Raw genomic sequence first — 18,808 nt, 5'->3', positions numbered from 1 at the left:
GATACTGCAGGAAGACGACGGCCGCACTTCAGGACGGACGACTCCATGCGCCGCAATGAAGCCGGTCACATGTTCTTTCTTACGGTGCTGCAGAGAGACGTCCGTCCTGAAGTGCGGCCGTCTTCTTCCTCAAGTAACACGAGCGCCGATGTCACTAAGCCCTAAAGGACACGGCCGATTTTGGCGTTGAGGACCAAACGATTTTTTGTAGATTTTCGTCTCCATTTTTCAAAAGCCATTACTTTTTTATTTTTCTGTCGACGCGGCCGTATAAGGGCTTGTTTTTTTGCTGGCCATTTTTGGGTACATACACTATATTGTAAAACTTTAATTATGCAGCATAAATAACACAATACATTTTTTTCTGCGGGCCGTTATGATTACAACGATACCAAAATTCTTATATTTTTTTAGGTTTTTTCAATTTTCTGCAATAAAAACCCTTTTTTGGAGTTTTTTCTTTCTAAATCACTGCATTCAAAATCCTATAACTTTTTTTTATTTTTCCATGGACAGAGCTGTATGAGGGCTTATGAGCTGTAGTTTTATTGGTACCATTTTGGGGGACATAGGTTTTTTTTTAATCACTTTTAGGGCGCCTACCCACTGGTGTTGCCGATTTTCGTGCGAGAAAAACGCAGCATTTTTCGCGCATTTTCCGTGCCTTTTTCGCGGCGTTTTTCGTTAATTTCCATTGACAATCATGGGTGCATTAAGAGAAAAATAAGGAGACATATGCAACTGACAGTTCCTATGTGAAAAATTGCAACGAAACGAAAAAAAAAACCCAAATGGACAAGAACACATTCTATGCTAATTGCTCTTCAGAAAAAACGCAAAACGCAATTTAGCATCGCAGGAAAAAAAATCGCCAGTGGGTAGGCACCCTTATTGTGTTTTTTGCAAGGCAAAATGCTAAAAATTAGCATTTTGCCTTAGTTTTTTAGCATTTTTATTTACGCTTCATGCCGTGCAGGATAAAAAGCATATTCAATTAATTGTACGTATTGTTACGGACACGGCGATACCAAATATGTGGTTTCGTGTTTTTTTTGTCTATGCTAATATGAGAAAAAGCATAAAAAAAGGGTTTTTATAATAACTTTTCTATTTTTTGTACATTATTTTGACCTTTTTTTTTTTTTTTTTTACACCATTTGTGTCCTTCTGGGGGACTTACACCATAGCACCGATGATCGCTGTGATAAGGCATTGCAGGAATTCTCTCCTGCAATACCTTATTGCTTATTAACGACCACAGGCACTGGCAATACAGGACACCGGTATCAGGCGTCCTGTTGCCATGACCACCAGCTTGGCTCTCTGCGATAACATCGCGAGAGGCGGCTGAAGTCCTAGAGGAAGTGCGCTCCCTCTGTGAACTCTTTCCCTACCGCGATCTAGTTAGATCGCAGCAGGGAAGGGGTTAACAGTGGGGGAGCGCATCTCTGATGCACCCCGCTGTTGCAGCGGGAGACCAGCTATCAGTGACAGCCGTCTCCTGCTGCTGGATAGCACAAGATCTGTCATGATCTTGCTCTATCCCTATGACATAAGGGTACGTCATTTTGCGGGAAGTACCCAACCCCCATGATGTACCCTTACGTCATATGGAGGGAAGGGGTTAACATACTATTTTTTAAAAATCATGCCTCCACCAGAGCTTTTAAATTTTTTTTCCATTGACATAGTTGAGTGAGGGCTCGTTTTTTGCGGGACGCCCTGCAGACTTTATTGGTACCTTTTAGGAGTACATATGACTTCTTGATTGCTTTTTATTACATCTTTTCTTGGAGACGTTGTGATCCCCCCAAAAAATCACAATTCAGATGTAGTGTATTTTTTTTTTCTCTGATGATGTTCACCATGCGGAGTAAATATTGTATTGCATTGATAGATCAGACTTCTATGGATGTAGCGATACCCCCTTTTTGGGGCGTTGTATTTGGATTTTTTTTTAATTATTATAAATCTGGCTAAAGGACTTTTTTTTTACTTTTTATTACCTTTTTATATTTCTAATAATAACAAGTTTTTTAAACTGATTTTTAGTTTACTTTTTTTTTAGTCCCTATAGGGAACTTGAACTTGGTTTGATCACTCCTGCAGTACGATGTAATACCGGGATCTGACAGGCAATGCCACGGTTGATGCTGACAGTGGCATTTAAATGCCATGATCAGAGTTCGGGGGTACCAAACGGCCCCCCCTGCGATGAGATTTTGGGGTGCAGTTCAGTTGCCATGGCAGCCAGAAAACTTCTGAAAGCCCCCAGGGCTGCCATTACATGATGGGCAACCTGCAATTGCAGCCCTAGAGGCTTTCAAAAGTCTTTTGGCTGCCATGGCAACAAAACTGCACCCCAGAATCTCATCATAGGGGGGCAGTTTGTACCCCCAAACTCTGATTGGGGCATTTTTAATACCAATGTCAGAATTGACAGCGGCATTTAAAGGGCTAACAGCTACAATTAGCGGGAGTGCTGATCGCAGGTGATGTGGGCGGGTGGCATCTGTAAGAAACCACTGGCACCTACATTGTATGGAGCAGGATCGGCACGCAATCCCCCTCCATACAAACCCTGAACTTCCGTGGCTTAACTGTGTGGAGAGTTAACCCCTTAATGACGCAGCCTCCTTTTTTTCTCCTTTTAAAAAATTGTAACCCCTTTATTTACCCATCGATGTTACAGTATGAGGGCTTGTTTTTTGTGGTTTGAGTTGTATTTTTCAATGGTGCTATTTAATATACCATATAATGTACTGAAAAACGTAAAAAATTCTAAGTCTAGTAAAATAAAAAAAAAGAAAAGACATTCCGCCATCTTTCAGTGCGTCTTGTTTCTACAGCATATACATTGCAACAAAAATGACATAACTTTATTCTACGGGTCAGTACGATTGCTACGATACAAACTTGTATAGTTTTTTTGTTTGTTTGTTTTTTACTGTACTATTTTTTTTTCAAAGACATTTAATTTTTTTAAATTATTTTCAGCCGCCATCTTCTGCGCACAATAACTTTATAATTTTTCCGTCGACATAGTTGTGCGAGGGTTAATTTTTAGCGGCATGTCCTGTAGTTTACGTTAGTACTAAAGATGAGCGAGTGAACTCGGCCACGCCCCTTTTTCGCCCGAGTACCACGATTTTCGAGTACTTCCGTACTTGGGCGAAAAGATTCGGGGGGCGCCGTGGGTGAGTGGGGGGTTGCAGCGGGGAGTGGGGGGGAGAGAGAGAGAGGGCTCCCCCCTGTTCCCCACTGCTACCCCCCGCGCCGCCACGGCCGCCCCCCCGGCATCCCCCGAATCTTTTCACCCGAGTACTGAAGTACTCGAAAATAGCAGTACTAGATCGAATAATTACTCGAAACGAATACGTTCGCTCATCTCTAGTTAGTACCAATTCGAATACATTCGACTTTTTGTTGGTTTTTGTTTGCGTTTTTTCTAGGAGACAGGGGAATTAAAATGTGCATTTCCGGCGTTATTTTTTTTTCGGACAACTTTCGCTGTGCGCGGTAAATAATGCACTACTTTGATAGATCGGACTTTTACGGACATGACAATACCAAATATGTATTTTTCTTTTATGATTCAGATTTTTTTTATTATAGATATGGCAAAAGGGGGGTGATTTAAACTTTATTACTTTTTTTTTTACAATTAATAAAACTTTATTGATCCTATTTTCACTTTTCTTTTAAGCTCCCCTGGGGGACTACAACATGCGATGCTTTGATCGCTCCTGCAGTACGACGTAATGCTCATACTGCGATTTGACAGGCAGTCTATCAAGCCACCCCACAGAGATGGCTTGATAGGCAGTCTCCTAAGGCAGCCCTGGGGGCTTTCAGAAGGCCTCCGACTGCCATGACACGTGCACGGCTCCCCCGATCTCACCGCGGGGGGGCCGTATGGGATCCCCGAACATCACAGGGATTTAAATGCCGCTGCCACAATTGACAGCGGCATTTCAAAGGTTAATAGCAGCGATCGGCCGCGCGGCTGATTGCCGCTATTGGCCACAGGTGTCAGCTGTAATAAACAGCTGATGCTCACGCTGTATGAAGAGCGGACGCCCTGCGACCTCTCTTGATAATGCCCCCATGCTCCAGGACATAAATGTACGTCCTGGAGTGCGATGGGGTTAAAGGGGGTGTCTGGGGTATGATAAATATGGCTGCTTTCTTCCAAACACAGCACCACCCTTGTCCATAGGTTGTGTTGGGTATTGTAGCTCAGCCCCCATTCACTTCAATGAAGCTGTGCTAGCACTATCACACACACCCCCACATAACAGGACGGCGCTGTGTATTTCTAACCCTGGATAGCTCCTTTTAATGGTCTTTTCTAAGTGAAAGGGGTTTCCGGCACACAAAATGTACCCACAGTAAGTAATGGTGCAAAAACAAATATTACTCACCCTCTCACCTTGCCTCTGTTCCAGCCCTACCGACCCGTTACCCACTGAGCCAGGAAGTGATGACGTCACGTTCATAGTTTGTATGGAAGCTGCAGCCAATTACTGGGCTCTATGGTCATGTGACAGGACTGCTGAGGTTACCTGTTTGCTGCCAAGGTCATGTGAGTGATGACCGTTCTGATCACTTCAGCGGGTAGTAGTTTAGCGTTGCTGAACCACAGGTAACGTAATCTTTTTTTGCTATTGCATATCGTGGGCCCATTTTTATAACGGTTGGAAAACCCCTTTTATGTGCAATTGATATTTGGCGCAGTTCCGCTGTGAATAAAGCTACATGCACTTGCAGTGTTTTTTTTTCTGCGGCTGATCCATGGAGTTCATGCAGTGTTATTAAGGTTTCACAGAATATCATCCACATGCAAGAAAAATCGCAGCATGTTCTATCTTGGCGCATGTTGCAAGAGCATATACACCAAGATAGTGTATTTCCATGTTGTAATTCTGCAGCAGTTCTTGCCCATTGCTAGGGTGAATTCTGCGCACGGATCCGCGACAAAAACCACTGCAGAAAGTCACAGATTTTGACACAGTTTTTAGAAGCGGTATTCGCCATGGAAACTTCTGCAGTGATTGTGCGGTATGAACAGACCATAATGGCCATGAACGTATTGGTAAAACGCTGCGGGTCACCGATGCTAGCAAACTAGTTAGAGCCGGCTGTGACTGCGTATGGTTGTGAGTTTAATGTGCGTGCCTGTGTATCACAAGTGCACGGACACACACAGGGTGACAGATTTTGGGGTTTTTTCCCTCTAAATTCCCCGCTCTGTTGCATATGAAAACGCCGCCCAAACGCAATGTATTGCATATGGACAGAGTTTCATACGCAGCCTATACAAATGTATAGGGCTCACGCTGCATACCGGTAGTACATAGGGAAATAGAGCGTGCTGCCATCTATTTCTTGTACGTATCGATATGCAGTGTCCACACGGACATGTGTATGGATCAGTGACAGTCCATTGACTCCATTCACCACGTATCACGCGGCTGTGCAACACGCACGTGTAAGACGCAGTGAAAACACGGTTGTGGACATGAGCCCGTAGACCGATAGACCGAGTTCTCTACCTGGCTTATTTTTCTGTGATTCTTGCACAAGAATCGCCTTTATTTTCTATGGGAGTGTAACAATAAATGCCTTGCAATCACATGTTGTGCGGTTTGTATGATTCCGTGAGGCGTTTCTAATGCAGGTTAAAAGGTACAAGAAAACCACATAAAAATCACACAAAAAACAGTCAATTTATTTACTGATCAAAATTGCACTTTCCAGTGTGAATACAGCCGCAGCGCTTATTTACAAGAACGCATTTGCGCTGCAGATTATGTGTGCAAAATTTGTGTGCACAATACGCAGTGAATAGAGCCCACGGGTTGCAATGGGTTCGGTTGCGTGCATTTTTGTGCTCACATTTCGATTGTGAAAAATGACACGTTCTGTTTTGTATTGCAAACGAAAATATCACATATTAAAGTAATTACATTTATTTGTCCATTTCAATCAATGACCGCTCGCCTGTGAGCTTTATGTAGCATCCAAATACGCAGGGCACGCCCGCTGAAAAGATACAGTAAAAAGCACAAATGCTCGCATAAATATGCTTACGCCCATGTGAAATGACCTTAGGCCGCTTTCAGACAGCTGAGAAAATTGTGGGAGATTTGTGAGCTGCGAGACGAACAAATCTCGCACAAATATGAACCCCATTCTTTTGAATGGCATCATACGCATGATGATTTTTTTCCACAAAGAGAAGAGAACGTGGCATGTCCGATCTGTGGGTTATCTGAGGCTTCCACTTTATAAACTTACTAATAATCCTTGATTTTCTAAAAATATCTGCCAAACACTCAGGCTGGGTTCACACAGGGCGGATTTGCCGCGGAAATTCCGCACAGAATTTCGCTGTGACAAATCCTCCCGTGGCCGCTAATCCCAGGATTAGCCAGCCACGTGGACGAGATTTGTCAAATTCTTGTCCACACAGGACGGCCAATCCGTGCGGAAAAGCCAACATTAGCTGGCGTGGATTCCCCGACCGCAGCATGTCTATTTTTTTTTCCGTTGCGGCCACACTGTCCTCTGTGGAGGAGCTGGCCGCAATGGAAAAGCTGGCAGCCAAGCTGCTCTAAAACCTGCTGCTAGGTGCCGAGGTTTTTGAAGCTGCGCTTTCCCGGCAGAAAAAAACGCAAGATTTTTTCGCCTGAGAATATGTCCTGTGGGAACCCAGCCTTAGGGCTCATTCCCATGAGCGTGACGTATAACGCAGTGAATGAAGTCAATGAGAGTACACTGATTTTCATTGAAACATTCACATTGCATTTATACATTGCATGCAGTACTTCATGCTCTATTTCACTGCGTATTACGCATGTACAGACCTTTTTTTCTATGGTTTGCGTATTCAACGCTGTCTATACTTAATACATTGCATATTTGCGGCGTTGGATATGCAATGCTGCTACAGAGCATGTGTGATATCCGCATACAGCAGCTTCCCGCTGGCGTCCACTGTGGTAAAATGCTGCATGATCCATCCAGCGTTTTATGCGTATGGTTGTGTCAATGGAGTAATAATAAGGGAGGTACTAATGTGTTTCCTCAAAAATAAGACCCTGTCCTATATTAATTTTTGCCCTGAAGGAGGCACAGGGTTTTATTTTCGGGGGATGTCTTACAATACTTCACTAGCAGGCGCCGTCTGGGTCCCTCCCGCTGGTCTCCCCAGTGCAAGCAGACTTCCGTGTTGTTGTCTGCACCGACAGAACATTGCTTGCTGGTAACGGGGTTTGCAAACCTTATCTACAGTAAGCGATGTTCTGTCGGCGCTGAGAACTGCAAGCCTGCCTGGGACTGCGGAGACCAGCAAGAGGGACCCGAATGGCGCCTGCTAGCTCAGTATTGCTTTTTGTTTTTTTATGTAGTGTAGCTAGGGCTTATTTTCTGGGTAGGGTTTATATTTTAAAAAGCATGGTAGGGCTTATTTTAGGGGAGACACGGTATTAGCAGCACTTTCCTTGTTATATGGTCCCACCTGTCCCCCTCCTAGCCCTGTATATAAGGGCGCTGCCTGTATTTTCTGATGACGATACATGTATTTTGGGTACTATATATGCACACGTCGTCTTTTGGTGAGCCGCTGTCTGTGACATTTCACCGGACATATTGGCTTTCTATAGGATGGGGTATAACGGTGAGGATCCTGCTGGGAGCGCTCTTCTTGGGGCAGAATTGCAGAATGTTCTATTTTGCCGTGTATTATGCACACATAATTGCCAAGATAGTACATGGCGACGGGTGGCACATAGCCAATATGTAATGTCACTGTGTGCCACGTGCGAGATACGGTCATGTGAGCCCAGCCTTACTGATTTAGTGGGAGTTTTTCCTGTGAATATATGAATCTTGTGGCTTCCATTTAGGCTACTCAGGCATTCTAGTAGCCATTTGTAGTTGTGTGAACTTCACATTGATAATCCGCAGCATACAGATGTAACAGCGCCATTCTCGAAGGATGAGAAGCAGTAAAGAAGGAGGGGTGGCGCCCCGGGACGAGGGTGGCAGGCCTTCCTTGCAAAAAAAAATTTACATATAGGCTCCCCCAATGGGGCGCAGCCAACCCAGATCTCGTCTTATCTTTGAGAAGCAAAAGACATCTGAGGATGAGATGAACTTCTCGGTTTTATTGACACCAGCCAAAGTAGAGGCATTTCGGGGCTCTGGCACCCGTTCCTCAGTTTTTGCTGGCCACACACTTCTCTGTTAACTTGAGGCATGTCTAAACGCTGCCCACGTTTCTAGCAACGCAAATGCTAAGGAAGGGGAGCCGTAGCCCTGAAACGCGTCAATAAAGCAGAGAAGTTGAGCTAATCCCCGATGCCTTGTGCTTCTCTAGGACGGTCGCACCTATACATTGTTTTTTTTTTAACTATTGACCGACAGAACCCTTGGATGGCAGGCTATATCTGCAGCGTGGACCAGTCTGCGTCTGTAACATGCGCTACACTATTTGTTTAGCGCAGCCGTGCTGCGTTACTACATCTGTAAATTGATGTCTTGCAGTTTTAAAATCCACCCCGCAGGACAATTTAAACTGTAGTTTGTTTTTTTCCGCATTATGTGGGTGAGATTTCTTGAAACGCGAGACTACTTCTCCATTCACTTCTGTGGAGCTGACGGAGATGGTCAAGCACTGACCATGAACGGCGGAGTTGTAGTCATGCATGCGCACCACTGCGCCATTTACCTGGTGGACCTGTGCCGGATTGTCAGTACTGTCTGTGGATGCATTGTCTGCAATGAGACTAGTGATACGCGGCCAAAGATTGCTGTATAGCCCTGCGACCTCACACTCTCAGGCCGGCTTCACACGACCCATTTCGTATTGTGGAATCCGCAGTCGGCAACCACATGGAGGATCCGCAGATGTGCTGAAACCGCAGTCAAATGCTGACATAACGCATTCCAGCACTGCTGAAGCCGGGCTGCAACAGCAGTAAACGCAGTGTTGAAAAACGCTGCGTTTCTGCAAATGTCTGTGTGAGGCAGGCCTTAGTTTGTTTCTCGCCACTTTGCAGGTCTCCAAAGTGTTTAAGCAATGCTCGTAAAACATTCAGTAACTTTAAAGGGTAATTAAAATAAGGGGTAATTAAGCCTCTGTATTTGGCCTTCAGTCATTCACCACATAACATTTCTCCGCTATGTTCCACATGTAATTGCTTTACAATATACGTATTTTATATACATGTCGTAGGCTTCTGTCTGATTGGTTACTGAACAACTCTTTCCATTTGGCAGGCAGACAGATATCAGGGACCCTCAGAGGGGACTGTGGACCTTCTGAAAAGTGAGACGTTTCCTAGAAGTTGGACTTGTGGCCATTCTGCAACCATCGCAATCTTGATGGCCGCCTTCACTAGCAGAATGCTGTCAGAGACATCTGTACCATAAATCTAGCCGAGGAAGAATGTAGCCTTTTACGTATTGAACTTCTGTAGTTCCCTGCTTGCTGATCGGTCGTCACAGAAGGTCTCAGCAGTGTTGGTTCAGCACTTGTTCTGCTGACATCAGTAATATTGTCCCATCCGAGAACAGGAGTTTGCTTCTGGGAGTCCTTACAGGAGCTGCAGGAGTTAGCATTGCCTTGTTATGCTGGAGAACATATGGCAAACATGGCTACGTTCTCCGTTGGCCCGAGACTTGGTCATTTGGTACAGGTAACCAAGTTCAGGATAACCAAGGTGCTGTTATGTTCTTTCAGGGTTGGCAACTGCAAATCCTGGAGAATTTGGGGAGCCTGCTGAGAAGCGTTGAGGAACTCAAGGAGGAGGTGAAATTTCTGAAAGAAGCAATTTCAAAATTGGAAGAACAGATTAAGGATGGGCTAAGAGGCAAGAATGACGGGAAGAAGGTTGGTCCCCAGCACCGAAGTATTAGAAGAAAGAAAAGTGAGACCACGAAGACGTCTGGCGAATATCCTAGGTCTGAGGATGCAGAAAGCGAAGGGGGGTAAGTGTGAAATACAGTAAATGCCGTTATATGTAATTTTCTTGCACTCATGCCATCTTGTGTTCTCAGATTATAGATTTGCTGTCCGCTTCCTACTGCATATAATCCATACAATCTGCACATACAGATTAAGGTAGTACTGGCCAGTCACTACATAATCCACAAAACTGCATTTACAGATTATGGCAGTGCTGGCCAGTTACTAAGTGATCCACAAAACTGCATCTATAGATTATGGCTGCCTGTCCACGGGCGATAATCCGTCCGTGGGTAATGCAGTGAACGCTTTCCATAGCATTGCTATTGAAAGCACAGCCGCGGTGTCAGCTCACAGCAGAAAACTGACAGCAGCCTCCTCTCCTCCCCTGCTGGCGATATTCAGCAATGGCCGTGGACAGGGGGCCTATGGCAGTGCTGGCCAGTTACTACGTAATCCACAAAACTACATATACAGGTAGGTTATGGCAGTGCTGGCCAGTTACTACGTAATCCACAAAACTGCATATACAGATTATGGCAGTGCTGGCCAGTTACTACGTAATCCACAAAACTGCACATACAGATTATGGCAGTGCTGGCTAGTTACTATGTATCACACAGGATATAACTCTAGACATTATAATAGTGCTGGCCAATTAATATGTGATTCATAAAGTCTGTATATACAGTAAAGTTGGGCGACATGTCCTACAATTAAAACTTTTTTTTCCAAATGTAAAATATATGTAGGGAATAACTTGCTGATCAACAAAGGTCTGACTGCTTGGACCTCCACCAAACCAGAGATATCTTCCCCAGCCATGTCCCTTTACTATTGACAGAGGTAGCCGACATTCACTTCAGTGATAACTGACAGTATATTTGGGACCGCTGCAGATTGCAGGGTGCTTGAACTCAGCTGTCTTTAGCAGTTCCCGTTGAAGTGAATGGAGCGGTGGCGTGTGTGCATTGACACGGCTGTCAAAATGTAGGGGCAAGTTTGATGAAGTATCTCTGGGTTGGTTGGGAGTCCTAGCGGTCTGATCCCCACCGATCAGCAGATCATCCTGTGAGTTTGGTGAACAACCAAATCTGAAATAGGAATATACTTTTAAAGGGAACCTGTCGCCACAAAATCCGTTTTAAACCCCCCAGCACAGAGTAACTTATTTGCATTACAAAAGCATTCCACACATTCTTGCACCCAAAAAAAAAGCAATAACTAAAAATCTTACTCTATATTTTTCACGCTCCGTATGCAAATGCACCTCCTCGAATCAAAGAGGCGGCGCCATCAGCGCTCCATGTTATACCCCTCTCACTGACACCCCTGTGTGGGGACGTCACACTGAAGTCTTGCACACATGCTATGCGCCCCTCCAGTCACGTCTACCCACTAATGTGCCCTGAAGCGAGGTGTATACACCACGACTTTACCTGCGCACTGCACATGCATGGGAAGATACGGCAGGAGGCGCTCAGGCCGTGAGCGAGACTTAAGCGCTGATGTCTTCACACGGGGTCGCCGTAAGAGGGAGAGGAAGCAGGTTTCATCTGTGAAGTGCTGAGGGCTGATGGCGCCGCCTCCTTGACTTGAGCCCATGTATTTGCATACAGGACACGAAAAATATAAAGTAAGACTTCCAGTTATTGCTAAATAGTTTTTTGGGTGCGAGCCTGTGTGGAATATTTTTTTATTCCTACATTACATTGTGCGGGCAACGGACTGTAAAGGTTCCTGTTAAACAGGAAAATCCAGAATCCTTCTTATTTGCTATACCAAGACACTTTTCTTACATGAGAGAAGTGCATGCAGTGCAAATCCTTAATATATACCCATTATCGGAGGTATATGGTACCGCTCAGATAAAATTAGTACATAATACGAAATTGCTGTCCATGCAATTCATGCAATTATGTAAGGAATGGGATTTAAACTTCAACGCTCTATACATATGAATGATGGGAATCCGCCCCATCCCCAGTTCAGTCACCGCAGCTCCCCCCCCCATGTACTGTACACTTCCCCCAGTCATCGCAGGCCCCTACATGTACCGTTCCCTCCTCTTGCCAGTCATTAGAGCCCCCCATGTACTATCCATTCCTTCCAGTCACCACAGCCCTCCATGTACCATCCCTTCCCCAGTCACAACACGCCAAGTACTATTGATCCCATTGTGTAGCCACAGTGAACTCCATCTCGCCTGCGAAAAGTGTGTTCGTAATCATTCTGATGATTTATGTTCTAACCAGCTAATCATGGAGCAACAGGATTGTCCCTGGCCGACATTGGACTGGAGGAAGTAAAAGGCGAAAAACGGATCTCTCACATGCAGGTCAATGCCGTCAGGGAACAATGCAGATTAACAGTCCAACACTGATTGGCTGTGGCTGAGCGAACCAGCACTATGTTTCATCTCTTCATTGCTTACTGCCACATCAGTGTAAAGCACACTATTCCACCCCCAGCGGTTTCATACCTTGTAGCCCGTCGTGCTACTGCCCAAAGGGGCAGAACTAATGCTGACTTCACGATTCCGATGAAAATCAGAATTGTGCTTCACCAAAATGGCGAATTAAAGGGAATTTCCGGGCAATAACTCTTGATGACCTATCCTTAGGATAGATCAATAGTTAATCTGCATCAGATCCGCTGCTTAGGAACACTGATCGCCTGGACCGTTGCACGAGATCCGCACAGAAATAGAACATGCCGCGATTTGTTTTCTGCGTGTGTTTTCACGCGGACAAATCACAGCCGCTGCAGCATTTCAGAATAAAACCCCCTCAATGGCAACAGGCTTCCTTGTCCTGGGTCCATGCTGCTGATCTATCATATCTATCACAGGGCAGCATGAACTCAAGACAGTATTTCAGAATAAATGCACTTTGAAGTTTGACTTGGCACTTAGTCCGAGTCAGGGGGTGGGCCGCACTGGACCCTCCCTGCCCACTGCATAATAAATAGAATTACAAGATGTGCCAGATTATCAAGAGGAAAATAAATTATTTGTTGAGGTTCTCCACTCTGGATAATAGAGGAGGGTCTGAGGGTCCTGAACAGATCCACCTACTACCGATTTCCCCCAAAAGTAAGCCCTAACCTGGTTTTCGTGGGAGGCTTGGACTGCGTGGCTGCTGGGAGTTGAGGTGCATCACTATTGCATATTGCACAGCTAGGCCTGCTTGCAGCCTTCCGTATAATTTATTTCTGGCTGCAGTTTGCGTTACAAAACCGCTGTCAGCCACCAACTGCGCGCCAATAATTCACAAAATTTTTTACACCGCTCAGTGTCTGCTCTATTCGTAATCCACCACGCTGAGGGGTAGGGGTAGGGCTAGAGGACATGGACATGGACCAGGACGCAGAGTTCCAAGTGAGGGTGTGGGCATAGACCGAGTTCCTGGTCCTGGTGAATCGCAACCGGCTGCTACGGGATTAGGAGAGAGGAAAGTTTCTGGGGTCCCTAGCTTCTATACTGTTGCTACTGAAATGTTACTAATACTGGGCTCTACCTATACTGCTGCTACTGAAATGTTACTGGGCTCTACCTATACTGCTGCTACTGAAATGTTACTGGGCTCTGCCTATACTGCTGCAACTGAAATGTTACTGGGGTCTGTCTATACTGTTACTACTGAAATGTTACTAATACTTGGCTATGTCTATACTGCTGCAACTGAAATGTTACTGGGCTCTGTCTATACTGTTACTACTGAAATGTTACTAATACTGGGCTATGCCTATACTGCTGCTACAGAAATGTTACTGGGTTCTGTCGATACTGTTACTACTGAAATGTTACTAATAGTGGGCTCTGCCTATACTGCTGCCACTGAAATGTTACTGGGGTAAGTCTATACTGTTACTACTGAAATGTTACTAATACTGGGCTATGTCTATACTGCTGCTACGGAAATGTTACTGGGGTCTGTCTATACTGTTACTACTGAAATGTTACTGGGCTCTGCCTATACTGCTGCAACTGAAATGTAACTGGGGTTTGTCTATACTGTTGCTACTGAAATGTTACTGGGCTCTGCCTATACTGCTGCAGATGAAATGTTACTAGGGTCTGTCTATGCTGTTACTACTGAAATGTTACTAATACTGGGCTCTGCCTATACTGCTGCAACTGAAATGTTACTGGGCTCTGTCTATACTGTTACTAGTGAAATGTTACTAATACTGGGCTATGTCTATACTGCTGCTACGGAAATGTTACTGGGGTCTGTCGATACTGTTACCACTGAAATGTTACTAATACTGGGCTATGTCTATTCTGCTGCAACTAAAATGTTACTGGGCTCTGTCTCTACTGTTACTACTGAAATGTTACTGGGGTCGGTCTATACTGTTACTACTGAAATGTTACTAATACTGGGCAATGCCTATACTGCTGCAACTGAAATGTTATTGGGGTCTGTCTATACTGTTACTACTGAAATGTTACTAATACTGGGCAATGCCTCTACTGGTGCTACGGAAATGTTACTGGGGTCTGTCTATACTGTTACTACTGAAATGTTACTGGGCTGTGCCTATACTGCTGCAACTGAAATGTTACTGGGCTCTGTCTATACTGTTACTACTGAAATGTTACTGGGCTCTGCCTATACTGCTGCAACTGAAATGTTACTGGACTCTGTCTATACTGTTACTACTGAAATGTTACTAATACTGGGCTCTGCCTATACTGCTGCAACTGAAATGTTACTGGGGTCGGTCTATACTGTTACTACTGAAATGTTACTAATACTGGGCAATGCCTATACTGCTGCAACTGAAATGTTATTGGGGTCTGTCTATACTGTTACTACTGAAATGTTACTGGGCTCTGCCTTTTCCTGTGCAACTGAAATGTTACTGGGGTAAGTCTATACTGTTACTAGTGAAATGTTACTAATACTGGGCTATGCCTATACTGCTGCTACAGAAATGTTACTGGGGTCTGTCGATACTGTTACTACTGAAATGTTACTAATACTGGGCTCTGCCTATACTGCTGCTACTGAAATGCTACTGGGGTCTGTCTATACTGTTACTACTGAAATGTCACTGGGCTCTGCCTATACTGTTGCAACTGAAATGTTACTGGGGTAAGTCTGTACTGTTACTACTGAAATGTTACTAATACTGGGCTATGTCTATACTGCTGCAACTAAAATGTTACTTGGCTCTGTCTCTACTGTTACTACTGAAATGTTACTAATACTGGACTATGCCTATACTGCTGCAACTGAAATTTTACTGGGGTCTGTCTATACTGTTACTACTGAAATGTTACTGGGCTGTGCCTATACTGCTGCAACTGAAATGTTACTGGGGTAAGTCTATACTGTTACTACTGAAATGTTACTAATACTGGGCTATGTCTATACTGCTGCAACTGAAATGTTACTGGGGTCTGTCTATACTGTTACTACTGAAATGTTACTGGGCTGTGCCTATACTGCTGCAACTGAAATGTTACTGGGCTCTGTCTATACTGTTACTACTGAAATGTTACTAATACTGGGCTATGTCTATACTGCTGCAACTAAAATGTTACTTGGCTCTGTCTCTACTGTTACTACTGAAATGTTACTAATACTGGACTATGCCTATACTGCTGCAACTGAAATTTTACTGGGGTCTGTCTATACTGTTACTACTGAAATGTTACTGGGCTGTGCCTATACTGCTGCAACTGAAATGTTACTGGGGTAAGTCTATACTGTTACTACTGAAATGTTACTAATACTGGGCTATGTCTATACTGCTGCAACTGAAATGTTACTGGGGTCTGTCTATACTGTTACTACTGAAATGTTACTGGGCTGTGCCTATACTGCTGCAACTGAAATGTTACTGGGCTCTGTCTATACTGTTACTACTGAAATGTTACTAATACTGGGCTATGTCTATACTGCTGCTACGGAAATGTTACTGGGGTCTGTCTATACTGTTACTACTGAAATGTTACTGGGCTCTGCCTATACTGCTGCAACTGAAATGTAACTCGGGTTTGTCTATACTGTTGCTACTGAAATGTTACTGGGCTCTGCCTATACTGCTCCAGCTGAAATGTTACTAGGGTCTGTCTATACTGTTACTACTGAAATGTTACTAATACTGGGCTATGCCTATACTGCTGCAACTGAAATGTTACTGGGGTCTGTCGATACTGTTACTACTGAAATGTTACTGGGGTCGGTCTATACTGTTACTACTGAAATGTTACTAATACTGGGCAATGCCTATACTGCTGCAACTGAAATGTTACTGGGCTCTGTCTATACTGTTACTACTGAAATGTTACTGGGCTCTGCCTATACTGCTGCAACAGAAATGTTACTGGGGTCAGTCGATACTGTTACTACAGAAATGTTACTAATACTGGGCTATGTCTATACTGCTGCAACTGAAATGTTACTGGGGTCTGTCTATACTATTACTACTGAAATGTTACTGGGCTCTGCCTATACTGCAGCAACAGAAATGTTACTGTGGTCTGTCTATACTGTTACTACTGAAATGTAACTAATACTGGGCTATGTCTATACTGCTGCAACAGAAATGTTACTGGGCTCTGTCTATACTGTTACTACTGAAATGTTACTAATACTGGGCTCTGCCTAGACTGCTGCTACTGAAATGTTACTGGGCTCTGCCTATACTGCTGCAACTGAAATGTTACTGGGGTAAGTCTATACTGTTACTACAGGAATGTTACTAATACTGGGCTATGTCTATACTGCTGCAACTGAAATGTTACTGGGGTCTGTCTATACTGTTACTACTGAAATGTTACTGGGCTCTGCCTATACTGCAGCAACAGAAATGTAACTGGGGTCTGTCTATACTGTTACTACTGAAATGTTACTGGGCTCTGCCTATACTGCTGCAACTGAAATGTTACTGGGGTCTGTCTATACTGTTACTACTGAAATGTAACTAATACTGGGCTCTGCCTATACTGCTGCAACTGAAATGCTACTGGGCTCTGTCTATACTGTTACTACTGAAATGTTACTGGGCTCTGCCTATACTGCTGCAACTGAAATGTAACTGGGGTCTGTCTATACTATTACTACTGAAATGTTACTGGGCTCTGCCTATACTGCAGCAACAGAAATGTTACTGTGGTCTGTCTATACTGTTACTACTGAAATGTAACTAATACTGGGCTCTGCCTATACTGCTGCAACTGAAATGCTACTGGGCTCTGTCTATACTGTTACTACTGAAATGTTACTGGGCTCTGCCTATACTGCTGCAACTGAAATGTTACTGGGGTCTGTCTATACTATTACTACTGAAATGTTACTGGGCTCTGCCTATACTGCAGCAACAGAAATGTTACTGTGGTCTGTCTATACTGTTACTACTGAAATGTAACTAATACTGGGCTCTGCCTATACTGCTGCAACTGAAATGCTACTGGGCTCTGTCTATACTTTTACTACTGAAATGTTACTGGGCTCTGCCTATACTGCTGCAACTGAAATGTTACTGGGGTCTGTCTATACTATTACTACTGAAATGTTACTGGGCTCTGCCTATACTGCAGCAACAGAAATGTTACTGTGGTCTGTCTATACTGTTACTACTGAAATGTAACTAATACTGGGCTCTGCCTATACTGCTGCAACTGAAATGCTACTGGGCTCTGTCTATACTGTTACTACTGAAATGTTACTGGGCTCTGCCTATACTGCTGCAACTGAAATGTAACTGGGGTCTGTCTATACTGTTACTACTGAAATGTTACTGGGCTCTGCCTATACTGCTGCAACTGAAATGTTACTGGGGTAAGTCTATACTGTTACTACAGGAATGTTACTAATACTGGGCTATGTCTATACTGCTGCAACTGAAATGTTACTGGGGTTTGTCTATACTGTTACTACTGAAATGCTACTGGGCTCTGCCTATACTGCTGCAACTGAAATGTTACTGGGGTCGGTTTATACTGTTACTACTGAAATGTTACTAATACTGGGCTATGTCTATACTGCTGCTACTGAAATGTTACTGGGCTCTTCCTATACTGCTGCAACTGAAATGTTACTGGGCTCTGTCTATACTGTTACTACTGAAATGTTACTGGGGTCTGCCTATACTGCTGCAACTGAAATGTTACTGGGCTCTGCCTATACTGCTGCAACTGAAATGTTACTGGGGTCGGTCTATACTGTTACTACTGAAATGTTACTAATACTGGGCAATGCCTATACTGCTGCAACTGAAATGTTACTGGGGTCTGTCTATACTGTTACTACTGAAATGTTACTGGGCTCTGTCTATACTGTTACTACTGAAATGTTACTAATACTGGGCTATGCCTATTCTGCTGCTTCGGAAATGTTACTGGGCTCTGTCTATACTGTTACTACTGAAATGTTACTAATACTGGTCTATGCCTATACTGCTGCAACTAAAATGTTACTGGGCTCTGTCTATACTGTTACTACTGAAATGTTACTAATACTGGGCTATGTCTATACTGCTGCTACGGAAATGTTACTGGGCTCTGTCTATAGTGTTACTACTGAAATGTTACTAATACTGGGCTATGTCTATACTGCTGCAACTAAAATGTTACTGGGCTTTGTCTATACTGTTACTACTGAAATGTTACTAATACTGGGCTATGTCTATACTGCTGCTACGGAAATGTTACTGGGGTCTGTCTATACTGTTACTACTGAAATGTTACTGGGCTATGCCTATACTGCTGCAACTGAAATGTTATTGGGGTCTGTCTATACTGTTACTACTGAAATGTTACTAATACTGGGCTATGTCTATTCGGCCCACACTGCATGCCCAAGCCAACCTGTACTTTAT

The 18,808-nt window shown here is 44.0% G+C and overlaps 1 protein-coding gene across 1 annotated transcript in view; it reads left to right on the top strand.

The window, feature by feature from the left end:
* Positions 1-9,478: 9,478 nt before the first annotated feature.
* Positions 9,479-18,808, top strand: part of LOC136620153 (regulator of microtubule dynamics protein 2-like) — a gene marked incomplete at its 5' end in the record, with an annotated part of 371,477 nt that continues 362,147 nt past the window's right edge. The window contains one exon of the mRNA XM_066594864.1: positions 9,479-9,996. Coding sequence (XP_066450961.1) covers positions 9,479-9,996 — 518 coding nt within the window. The remainder of the gene's footprint in view (positions 9,997-18,808) is intronic.

This window comes from Eleutherodactylus coqui, chromosome 3 (genome assembly GCF_035609145.1).
Source record: "Eleutherodactylus coqui strain aEleCoq1 chromosome 3, aEleCoq1.hap1, whole genome shotgun sequence".
In the NCBI taxonomy this organism is placed as follows: Eukaryota; Metazoa; Chordata; class Amphibia; order Anura; family Eleutherodactylidae; genus Eleutherodactylus; species Eleutherodactylus coqui.
This window is presented reverse-complemented; position numbering and strand designations above follow the sequence as displayed.